The 12,931-nt window shown below is 44.8% G+C and overlaps 1 protein-coding gene across 2 annotated transcripts in view; it reads right to left on the bottom strand.

Annotated features, from left to right (window-relative positions):
- Nucleotides 1-12,931, bottom strand: part of PPM1L (protein phosphatase, Mg2+/Mn2+ dependent 1L) — a 108,037-nt gene that overhangs the window by 12,683 nt on the left and 82,423 nt on the right. For both annotated transcript variants that reach the window (XM_055816976.1, XM_027778224.2), the window contains exon 3: nucleotides 1,666-1,827. In XM_055816976.1, the coding sequence (XP_055672951.1) occupies nucleotides 1,666-1,827 (162 nt within the window). The remainder of the gene's footprint in view (nucleotides 1-1,665; nucleotides 1,828-12,931) is intronic.

The following is a 12,931-nucleotide window of genomic DNA, read 5'->3' as shown; positions in this document are numbered from 1 at the left end:
ACCAAAATATAACATAATGATGGGTTTATTGTCGCTTTTTTCAGCTCTGCATGACGATAAAGTATCTAGACGGTGGGAAAGAGTCTGGTATGTTAGTCACAGTAGCAACGTAGGGTTGATAAATCAGTTTGGGCACTTTGCTTCAATTTTACGCTTACTGTATGTAAAGAAGGGATATTCCAAATCGTAAAATTATCCAGCAGTAGTATAAACTGGGTTGTTTGTTTTTAACAGCACTATGAGGCCATATCAGTCATGATAATACAGTGGGGCAGCAGGTCACAGAGAAGTGAATTCATTAAGTCACTAGGGTAGACAGAATATTTCTTGTTTAGCTGCAGATAGTTACAACATTTACCTGTCTATTAAAATAATTTCTTCCCAAGCTGGAAATTCCAGAAAAAATCCAGGTTAATTTTACATGTTGTTGTTATAAAGCCTCACTTCTGGACAAATGAAGTAATCATGTTATTTTTTTCTTCTCAGTGAAGGCCTTTTCTAAGGGAACAATTGCACAGAGGCCCTGGACTTGCCTCAGGGGGAAAAAATTTTACAGACAAATCTCCAGATTTTACTAATGCATCCCCCAAGTAAAGACTTGAAGCAAAATGAGACCAAGATGTTCTTATTCCCTCTTCTTAGGATCTGTATACTTTTTCTTCTCCTTTGGGGAACATACGTGACCTCAGCTCTCTGCCTAGCAGCGGGAAGGATCCCCACTGCTCTTACGCCTCCTCGGCACTAACAGCAGAGCAAAGCGCACATGGTGCACGTACCGACATCTCTGCTGGTGTGAGTGTACCGATAACCTGTTGGTTTTAAAAATGTTTTATACTTGGGGGGGTGGTCTGGTGTGAAACTTGTTCTTTCCACTTTATAGAGAAAGACTTGGAGGCAGAGAGGCAATGCATCTCTGGAGGCAATGCTCATTGGTAGGTTTAACACAAACAAGGGGAACTTTTTTTCATCAAACAATTTGCTGCTGCAGGCTGCTGCAGAAGCCAAACCAGAAATGGGTTCAAAAGAGACTTCGACAAATTTACGGAGAATTGGCTATTAAACTTGATGATCCAAATGTAACTTCTAGCCCAGGAGGTCACTAAACTGACAAGTGATGAAAGCAATAAAGATTTATTGCAGAAAGGTTTCTGTTTCTTATATTCTTTCCCTGTACTCCTGCTACAATTTACATGTTCGTGCTCCTGAGCAGTCACTATATGGGAACAAAAAACAGCTTTGATGAATTAGATTTATGTTCTGCTTATTTTAGGAACTAAACCTCACTCAGCTTCATACCCAGTCTCTCACATAAAGGCTGCTGATACGGTTTGGCGTGAGGAAGCCTGTAGCACTGCTGCCCCTGTTTATTAATTCGCTCTCTGCAGGGGTCACAAGGCAACTGGCTGGCACGGGCAGCGGGCTGTTGAAGATGAAGGCTGCTCTTCGTACTCGACACTGGCTCATTAAGGTATAGGTCAATCTGCTTCCATTTCTCTGTTTGCACCACAACATCCCACTGAAAAGTGCTGTGTTAATAATGGGAGATTTTATCTGCTGATGCCTCAGTCTGGTACTTTACAGTTTCTCTCAGGGGAAAAGTCTATATTATTGACAGAGAAGAAAAAAGATGGAACTTCAATCCAAAGCAAAAACGTTACGACTCACCAGCTCTTTTAATCCTCTTCCTCTCTTTCAGTTGGTAGGGCTTGTGATCGTGTGACAAGGGGATAGCGTTCCCATCCTTGTCACACAAGACTCCTCGCGAATCACCAACGTTGGCCACTGTGAGCTCTTTATCTGACAACAGTGCGATCAAACAAGTTGTACCTGGAAAAACAGAAGGGAATGGGAAGCAAAACAAATATATGGGGGGTGTGTGTATATTATATAGAAATGATCAGCAGGAAAATGCTTTTCCTATTAATAATGTCAGAGGGGGGCTGAAGTGGGAGGAACATTTCCCAGTCTCGGTCTGAGAGCTGGCTTTTCTTCATGGCCAAGGAAAGTAATAAATGAAAAGTATAAATTGGCCCCAGAGCCCACTTGCTGCTTCCATGAACAGTTTCCATGCTGCAGTGGTCCGTGCGTGTGTGAAGCAGAGCTCTCTCCCCTCATCCTCCCAAGAGCTACGGTCAGTTTTAAATTTTTTTTATTGCAAAAAGGAAAACATTTGACATTTTTAATTACCTCAACCTTTAAATACACAGAAAATGACTAATTAGTCATGGACCACAGTATCCAACAGGCATAGTGTTTATTAGCTAAAATGGCAGGAAAATATTGGAAAAATTGCCTATTTTTCAAGTGCAAATACTATAGTTTTTGTTTTCCTCATATAATGGATGCAGAGCAGAATGAATGTTGAGCAAAGCAGAACCTATTAAGACCATGCCTTTTCTCCATTTCCCCCTTCCAGCTAGTGCGAGCTGTATTCATATAAACTCCAGCTACTCCAAGCGTTCCTTGCACGGCCTTTGGACCAGATGTCACAATTTCATTCATGCTTTAGAATCAAAAGATGGCAAGTAAGTTTTTAACACACTAACAAACGTTAAAAGGCCATGTGCCTGGCACTCAATTTAGATTGCACAGTGCTGCTAATACTGCTACAAAAGGCAATTCAACAGTAAATAAAATTAACTTCATGGCTGCTTTCTTTTTCCTTCACGTAGACCAGAAAAGCACATGGTTGAGTTTTCAGCTCTGTTGTTAATTTAAACCTGATTATTCATTAAAAAAACCAAGGTGCATCCACAGCTGGGTTGCTTGCATGTTTTAATTGGACAAAGATGCAGTTTTAATGAAAATGCTGGCAATGGGGCATCCCTGCACTGCCCACCCCCAGCGGCATCCTGACCTCTGGTTTGCTCCTGGGGAGCCATATTAGGGTTTAAGTCTACGCTCTGTGTCTTTAAAACTGAATTCTCATAGCTGCTGCTTGTTGCACCGCTGTCCGAACCCAAGCTAAAAACTGTGTTTTGCTGTTCCCATGTCAGTAGTTCAATATCCCATGACTGGTATAAATGAAATAGCCACTAATAAACAATTTGTGTTTAGATGCACCGTGTCCTGAAGATTTATTTTTAACTTAATGGTCTGTCTTGCACAGCTCTAAACTAGAGCTATTTTTTCACAAGACAGGCATATATACGTATGTATTATTTTTACAATTGATTGACACGTCACAGACCTAAATGGATAGAGTTTCCCATTCGTTGCTAAACCCCCTGCTAACTGCACAACTCAACGGCTCACCTAACACCAGGACGTGCAGAGGAACCTGTCCACCGGGATCACCCGAGGCAGCCAGTAATGAGCTGCCCGCTCGAGAAGTCTCTCCTCTGCAGACTGAACGAGACTGCACCCAAGGGCGCGGGAGGCTGTGCCGGGGGAGCACTGCCAGCTGGGCGCCCGCCCTGTGCAGACGCAGGGTGTCTGGCCTCAGCACCCTGGTGCACAGACCCGCTCCAACCCCGGAGGACTTGGCAGTTAGAATACCAGTATCCAAACCAGAAAGACAACAAAATAATAACGAGGATACAAACTACTGTAGTGGGGTGCAGCTGGTCACTGAAGCAGAACAAAATGGGATTTACCATTTGAGGTCACCTCATTCTCTGCCTGAACAAATGCTGGTAACTCTCCACACCCATAAAACTCTGCTTCAGTAAGAAAACTGCAGCAATAAACGGCACCCTCCCTCGCTTTCATTTATGAAGCCTTCCTTAACAAATGTTCGAGCAGCATCATGCTGACAACCTGCATGAGACTAGAGGGCTGGTACCTGCTGAAGCTGGTCTGACATTTCGCCCTTGCAATTTGGGTTGAAAACAAAACCTGTGAGATGTAAAATGGGCGCAAAAGTGAAAGCCCTGTTGGATGGGAACACAAAGCCAAAACCAACGCGGGAAGGATCCTGGAGTGCTGCGGGACAGAGACCCACGCGCTGCACGCGGGGCTGCACGGCTCCGTGAGCCACCACCCAGCCGACGCTTCCTTCTGAGGATCAGAGCTCCAGCTTTACCTGGAGCTGCCGTCTCGGCCTGACATTTGCATTTGTACATCCACCGACCCTCCTGCACACAAACCCACCCTGCTGCTCCGCAGATTGCCTTCCCCCCTTCCCATGACACCAGCCCAGCATGTATTTTTCCTACAAGCCATAGTAAAAACCACATGTTTCCTAGTAAGGAAAATACTTCAAATAACATCCTACAGCCCTGGCATTCAGAAAGTAAAATGCTTCACAAACACAGTCATTATTAACACGATTTATATAAAAATGGTAACTTTGAACACAGTCATCTTGGTTATATGATCTGTGTGAATGAAAGAGAATGAGCGTCTGAAACAGAAGATAATTTCCAATGTGATTTAGGAAGAATCAGTTGTTTCATGGTCCCTGACTGATGGCTGGGCTATCGTTAAATCCCTGACCTCACGCAACTGCCTGCCATTACATGAGAAAGAAAACTTATTTTACTTTGTTTTCTTTCCCATCTATTTTTATTTCAGTCATTTAACCTTGTGTAGAGTTAGAAAACATCGTGCTCTTGTCAGCCGCCTCAGATTTAATGCAATTGCACAATGGAAAATTCCCGACATAAAGGGTCTAAAATTGAGAACACATGTTATATTAGTCCCTCGATGCAGCTGCCAGAGTAATACCCTGCTGAGCTGTTTACAAAGAAAATGACCAGAAAATTTAAAACCTGTACTACACTGGCTGCAGAGATAGGGTGTTTTTGTTGTTTGGGTTTTTCTTTCTTAACTCAGGTAAGATTATTGGTGGTGTGGTTTAGTATCAGACAAGGCACCTTGTAAAAGTCAAGGCTGCACTGGCTCTACCAGTTTTTAGATAACTGCTTTGTAGAGACGAGAAAAAAGTCACCAGAATGCAAACAAAACCTGATTAATACATTAAAAGGCATTAGAGAGCCCAGGCATGATCCAGCTCACCCTGCAGCCGCTGGAGATCTCGTGCTTCCTGTGTGGCATCAAGAAATCCTGCTGGTGCCTGGCTCCAAATCTCTGCTGGCAGGGCAGCTCAGGATGAGGACCAGAGCTCTTGGGCTCCAGATGGCCCAAGCTGGTTGAAGTTCCCCCAGTACCCTCGTTCCATCCTAACCCATTAGAGAAAAGGTGCAGATAGTCTCACCAGGTTCTCACCACAATGCTTCTTTTCTCCCTCTTTGTCGAGTTTTCCTTCTGTTTTCCAAGTCTCTCACACCCCACAGCTTTCAGGCCATCAGCACGTGTAACCGCTGCCCTTCCTCTCCCCCCTCACCACCCTCCTTGACCCTGAATTTTTGCTTGTCCCTTGGTGAGAAATCACACCTCCACCCTGCCCTCACCTCACACTCTGAAACACCAGAAGTCCCTGGCCAAGACTCTTCCTCCTGAGCAGCTGTCCTTCCACACATGCCTTCCCACTGCCTTTCCCAGTCCTCCCCCACCTTTTCCATAGCTCTTTGCACAGTCTCTCAGACAAGTGGGACTCCCTCCTCCCACACTGTACCCATTGCTTCCCCATTTGCCCGTGTGCGAACGTTGCTCATGTGCTGCCTCCTGCAGACCTGTCTTTCTACTCCAGTGCCTTTTTTGAAACATCTTTTATTTGTTATCACCTCATCCCTATGCTTCTCCGGCTCCTTTCTTTCACAGCACATCTTTGTGATGCCCCTCTAAAACCCCATCACTACCCTTGATGATTTTTATGGCTACCCCTGCGTTCCTGTCTCACCTGCAAGCTCACTGAAGGTGCCGCCTGCCATCACTGCCAGAGGTTTCCTTCCCTCCAGCTCCACACTCCACCTCCTCCAGCGCAGCCTCTGCCCCAGGCTCACCATCGAAGCAGCTTCTGATGAGTCCCTAGCAGCGTTTTCCAGTGGCAGCGCAGACAGTGAGTGAGCTTCTTTCATCCCTCTCCCTGGCTCCAGCACAGCCAGCTCAGTGCTGCTTCTAGGCTGACGAGACACCACTTCTCTCCTAGTTTTCTGCTTTGATTCTCTAATTGCAACCACCTCTGAAGACCCCTTCATCCCTCTCCTCTTCCCGCTCCTCTCCTGTCTCTGACCAGCGCCTTGCCTCTCCGCAGGCTTACTTCTGCATAACCCCACCTGCAAACACACACATCGCCAGTATCTCCACACAGACCCTGCACCTGCTTCTCCATCCCACACGGGCCTCTTCTCTCACCTAAAAGGTCCGCCTGTGTCCTTTGCAGGTATTTATCCCAACGTCTCTTGCAGCCTGTTCCATGGCCTGAAAAGCACCGTCAGGCACCTCGTGGTGCCACCACGGCAGGAGGAGCAGATAGTTTCACTGCCTCATCTCAGCTTTCTATCACATCTGATGTGAAGTTTCCCGTAGGGAAAAGGAAGAAAATTGGCAGAATGGTGACTTCAAAACCATCATCATTCTCTTCAGAGAGACCAACACTGTCCTCTTAGCATTTGGCCTAAAAGCATTAAACCCCAGAGGGCTAAAAGCTGCGTTAATTCCCACACAGGTAGGGCTTGTGACAGCTCATTGGCATTAAACAGAAGTCTGTGCAATAGGAAATTGGTCTAATCTCATCTTGGAGGTGGGCTGCAGAAGGAGGAGGTGGGCTGCACCAGCTGGGACCACTGTGAAGCTGCAGGGAAAAAGATCCCCAGGAACCTTAATTAGAAAGGGAATAACCTGGCTAGCTGGGCTGCACCACGCCTGGACGGGCGCAGCTCTCCACACCCTGCTTTTCGCAGGCTCAGCCACAAGAGCTGGGGAAATGCCTATGTGAAGAGCATCAGCCCTGCACTGGCAGCGTCTTTCAGTCCCAGGTTTGAAGCAGCCGCGTCCTGTCCTTTACCCGGGTATCGAACTGAGAATGGAATAACAGCTCAGACCAGTCCTGCCTTGGCAGGTGATTCCTAGTCGTGTGGGAGGGATGTTCAATCAACCCACACAATTGCTTTTTGCTAAGTCTGGATGCCCTGTCACAAGCTGAGGGTGTACAATAGCACTCCTGTGATGCCCGACTGACGGAGGGCAGAGGTCTACTGTACCATTTGAGCAGAAATGTGTTCAGAGCCACTGCAGGTCAAGAAATTCGGTACTTACCTGGGTGGACCAATTTAAAAAAAAAACCAACCAAACAAAAAACAACTCAAAAAATCCCTTCCCATCTTCTTTTCAACAGCGCTCAAGCTTGAACTCACATAATAATTAAGCAAGAGCTAGTATATTTGAGCTTCAATAATCTCCAGGAGGAAACAGAATTACTCAGAACAGTGCAAAAAGCGGGATAAAGAAACCCACAGATTTATATTTACTCTCCACTAGCAACTCACACCGCATGCAGCTTCTTTCTCATTTATAGACCATGCATTTCCACTTGCCTTACAGGGACTTTAGATCCTAAACAATAAGTCTCCAGTAGTTTTCAGGGCATATATGTGATGTTTTTATCATTAATGTAGCTGTCCTCTGTGCCCATCTGCCTCAGCTCCTCCTGTCGAGACCAGCCATGTGTCTCCTGATTTCCGATTTCACATGCTGTGCACATACCCCTCGGGCAATGCAACTAAAACTTTGATTATAGCCTGTGGAATAGGCAAGACTGAGAAAAATGACGGAGGATAAAGGAGTCTCTTGCTTCCCAGTTGCCAGGAATATGGCTAAAAAGTGGTGCGTGACCTTCAAGATCATGAAACGCTGCCTCCATGTGCCCTCCAAGTGATCCACCAACTCGAATCTAAAGCCATATAAATAGATCTAATTATCCACTGCTTATCTATAAGATAAGAAACAATAAAACCAAGCACGAGACATTCACAACGAGACATTCACATTTTATTCATGCCTGAGCAGTGAGAGGGCTGCAGGAACTGCAGGGGCTGAAGCCCTTTCCTTGCTTGATGCTCCCCAAACCACCATGCACAGAAAAGGAGGGACAAATCAGGTACTGAAAACAACAGTTTTCCAAACAAAAATGATCCAAACAACCTTAACTGAGGTGGGATCACTGTAAAACCTTTTGCTGAGATGGACCTTTTGCTGGGTCCCAATGGTTGGCACCCGTCCTCGGCTGGTTTCTAATCCAAGGCACCACGTCTCGTGCTTTTTCAGCTTCTCTAACAACATCCGACCTTCACCAAAGATTTTGTGGAAGGCTAAGCTAATTGTGCTCATCCTTTACTCCTTTATAGGTTATTGAAATGTTTAAATAGCTACACACTTTCCTTTAGCCAAAGCTACGTAGATTAGAGAAAATGCCATTATAATTTCCAAAATACACAATTTTGGCAATTTACTGGGCTAACTGCCTGCAACTGAAATGAACTGCCTATCACTCAACAATACCTTGCAAAATACATGTGCACTTTTAAGATATCCACCTAATTTCCTCAAATGTCTCGCAAGGTACACAGGACCGAGCAGCCTACACATTATACAGGCTTCATCCCCGAATCCCCTCAGCGCTGTGTTTCCTACAAATGAGCTGCACTTGCCCCTTCTTTCAGTCAACAAAATTCTTCTGCAAAAGTCAGTTCTGTAAAGCACGGACCTAAAAATAACCATTCTGAAAACTCAAGGTCTCATAATTCGTTAATCATCTCAACATAATGTTTTTTTCCGCTCTAAAATTAAAAGATCTCCTACTTTTAAAATAGATTAAAAGAAACATTGGATTCTTACAAATACGTAGAAATTGCTTCACATCTTGGTAAGATCATAGCTTAATTTCCGTCATGAAACAATTCCTACCTGGCTGTATTTTAAGATTTTGTATTTGATGCAGAGAACCATATTGTATTTCTGGTTAGATCCTATTTTCCTGTCTAATCAGTGAGTATGTATATACAACTCAATCCTGTTTACCATTAATCATATTGTATTCATCATATTTGGGATACACTTACAGACTAACAGATTCATGCAGATGTTCTGACTCAGCTATATAAAAAATGGCTAAGAGTGTTTTCCAGGTAGGAAAACGAGCTGGAAGGAAGTTTTGTGCGTCAGGTAGCAAAAGTTAATTACTGAAAAGTGGAAAGCCTTTTGGGCAGCCTCTCCATCTTCCAGACTGCTCTGACATTGCCTCATCAATACTGCAGCGGAAATGGCGAGTGCTCCCACCTTTGTGCTATCCTAGTGCCACTTGATTAATTTCTTGTCCATGTGAAAAATAATCTTAATACAAAGGGAATCTCCATTTCAATTCAAACGTCGATTTCTTGGCATCACTCCCATATGTAGTTTCACCTGAACAACCCACTCAGCCATTGCATATGCTAGAAGTAGAAATATGTTGAAAACAGTTTATTTTTTTCTGGTTAGAAATTTCCATATGCCACCAGGATAATTAAAGTGCAGAAAACCACATGTGCAAACTCCTTTGCAGACGGGCTTGGGCATTCTGCAGTAGTTAAGCCTCCTGTGCAGTGTTGCAGCGACACAACAAGAAAAAAATGCCTACACTATGGTCTGTATGCAAGAGGAAAAGAAATCTCAACAACAGCTCCAACCAGCTGCTACATAAGCTGAGCAACAAGAGGAAGGGTCTAGCTCAGCGCGAGGTTTAGAGATGTCAGACGGAGCAGACAACGCGCAGCCCCCCGCTCAGACCATGGCAAGCACGCAGCATTCCCTTGCTGAAAAGCACAGGTTGTATAAACTAAACCCAGAAGTTACTGCTTTCAAACAGGAATTATACCTATTCCCCCACCCTCCTCCAATCTGTTGCTGAACATGTTTTCCCCAATTCCTAGACCTCTACAGCAGAACTAAAATTTAGGGGCAATTTCTATTTCTCTCCTTTGAACCGGAGGCTTTCCTAGGAGATCCGAGCTACTCTGACCCAAGGTAGTGACTAGCTTGGTTTCGTTTAGCTCAGCAACTGTGCTGAGCGATTTCGGAACAAAGCGGTGGGATTTCTATAGGGTCAAATGGCCAGCAGAAGGGGAGCCAGAGGATATCACAACCCTTCCAAGCCCAGAATAATACCCGCCTCGGTTAACAAAAGCTGCTCACATGAACCTGGGACATTCAGGAAGAAGTTGTACACTTTTCATTGGGAAACATGAGGGTATTCCTTCAAAATAACAATACCTAAACTTTTCTAAGGAAGAGCTGGATAAAAGTTTACAAACAAATGAAAGCTACTAAAAGTTTTACAGTGAGATGTGTGTAGTCTGCTTCATTAAGATGTGTCCCAAATTCTGTGATCTGTAAGACAGATCTTCTACAGATCCATTAGAAATCTTCTACAGCTTTGCATTTCCCATTATGGAACGATATCAAATTTCAATGTAAAACACAGTTTGCAAAAGTGATTGCACGGGGGGGGGGGGGGGGTGGGGGTGGTGGTCATGGTGGTGGAAATAAAAGGATTCATCCTCTTAGTAATTTCAGACAAATAAACCCCTCCACAATCACAGTGCCAAAGATATTAAAGACGTGAAGTTTATGACACTAAAGGCTTTTGAGTGAGTCAGTTGGGTACTGACCTGCTGCAGGATCCACCCCACGCTTTGGGCCAAGCAGAAGTTTGCTGGTGGCAGCACAGGGACAGCCGAGGCTCGATGCTCGGAGATTCCAAGCGTCAGCAATAGGGTCAGCAATGCCACTGCTCCACACACTGCCCCACGAAGCCGCTAAGAGCATGACTGACCTTATCTAGTTAGAAAATGTTATGCTAGATGGTCAACAGGCTTTTATTAGTGATGTTCAACTGTAATGAGGCCTGTAATCACAGGGAAAAAGTAAAAGCAAAATGAAAATCCTACTTGGACCCCTCCCCCCTCACCAAAATAATTAAAAGCATGCAATTTGTGCCAAGCCCTGTGACATCTCTGGCTTTATCCCAGTTCTGCCTGAAGGATCAAGGCTACAAAATTTCATTTGAACCCCAGGAACTGGCCTGCACTTCCCTGAGGTGCCTAAGCCATAAATACCAGAGCCAAAGCAGCAGCTATAAATAAGGTGTCAGCAGGCAGGCACTAAATTGAACTCAAAACACATAATTAGCAAATCCTTCACAAACAGTGCAACTAACAGCTAACTTATAGATGCTGCGTGCATCCCTGCATCACTCAGCCTTAACAGGACTGTTCAAAAACCCCCGTAGTGGCTGGCAATTGTATCCGACAAATGGTTTTTACGACAACTGCATTATCCCTTGTCTCCTGGAGCATTATCCCTTGTCTCCTGGAGTCAGGTTTTACAAAGGACCAGCACCCTCAGCAGCAGGACCGTCTATCAGGTTGCAGCTAATTTCACGGGGGACCACTGTAAATATCTGCTGCGCTCTCCAGCTGGCCCTGAAGCACTTATATGATGGATCACTCACCTTAACTCCTGAACAAATAAGGAACTTATTAGTATACAGGCAGAGCTGTACAGCAAGGCGGTATTTAAGAGTTATTTATTCGGTGCCCAAGGTGTTATCACAGAATTACAAACACAAACATGTACCCCGTCCAAAAGGATTGCAATCTTACTTTGTATTTCCTGCACTGGCTGAAAAGTGGAAGCGAGTCGAGGAGGAATAAAAGGGGTGGGGAGCGACAACACACCAGAATTACACACAATTAAAGAGGTTTGTGATCTAATTCAAGATCCTTACTCTGTTCCCATCCCCTCCACTATCCAACACACGAAATTCGGTGATGCAGATTTTCCTGAGCTGTAAATTGAGGCTGGTTGGCCTGAGCAAGGGTGGCAGCTTTAATCAAACTGGTGACTTTTCCCCTTTTCAGGTTAATCAAACACAGGGGCTAACCATCTTCCAACACCCCTCCAAAAGTCACCTTGGACCATACTTTTTTCTTTCTGTATTTTCTGGTTGTGTCTTCCACTTCTCCAAATCAAAACCTACTTTGGTCATTTGCAAATGCAAAACCCCTCCATCCGCCAAACATCCATTTTCTGGGGGCAGAGCTGTCACCTTGGAAATCATCCGCCCGGCACGCGGCTGAGTGAAACAGCACGCTGTGGGGTGAACGTTTGTATGAGATCAGCAAAACCAACAGGCAGCTGGAGCCCAGGCCGACACCTTTCCAAAGACAGGCTCAAGCCCCTGGCAGACGGTGGCTGCAGCCTGTCATCCCAGAGCTGATGGAAAAGATGCACAGAGAGGGAGCAAAAAGCAACAGTATTGCCAAAACTCAGCAACTGCCACTGTTAGAAAGGTATTACAGCATGAGGAAGAGCTAGTTTTTGCTTGTTCATGACCAGCTTCTTTACCTTAATGGGTTGTTACAGATTATGGATAGGGTTTTAAATAAAGCTTCACTTGAGAACAGAAAGCCGCCTTTTGTTCTTGCTCCTTTTTCCTCCTACATCTCCCCATGTATAATTCAAACACTGGGAAATAATGGAAAAGGCTAACAGTGATTGATTGTGGCGTGCAATGCAGTTGTGCATGCAAAGCAGGGCTTAGCATGAGCTGAACGCTGCTGCAAATGCGGAGAGCACAAGGACAGATGACACAAAGATGTGTGCAAGAGCGCAAGTGATCTCCAGAAACACAGCAGCGCCCACCCTTACACCATAAATCCCTGTGCATGTGCGTGTTCTTGATGTTATGATGTATTTTCTTCCAATGATTTTCATATTAAAATGTTCTCAAAAGAAAGCAAATATTAGCTTTTTGTACACAATATGGCAATACTAGGAGCAGCGAGAGTGAAATTACTCATTTCAATACTAAAATCTAAGCAACTGTGGGGTGAAATGAATAGTCTTGCAAAGGTGCAGCCGGTGATGATTTTGTGCCGCTCCACCCTGCTACAGCAATGCTGCTTATACTTGTCCGGGTAATGATGCAGGAAAATTTAATAAGGATCTCCAAATGGTCTGCCAGGTTTGTAGGCAGAACAAACTTTGCTGCTTTCATGGCTACTCACAAGACCCTTCAGGCATCTATCTCTGCATCCATCAGCAGGTG

Source organism: Falco peregrinus, chromosome 12 (genome assembly GCF_023634155.1).
Source record: "Falco peregrinus isolate bFalPer1 chromosome 12, bFalPer1.pri, whole genome shotgun sequence".
NCBI lineage: Eukaryota > Metazoa > Chordata > Aves > Falconiformes > Falconidae > Falco > Falco peregrinus.
This window is presented reverse-complemented; position numbering and strand designations above follow the sequence as displayed.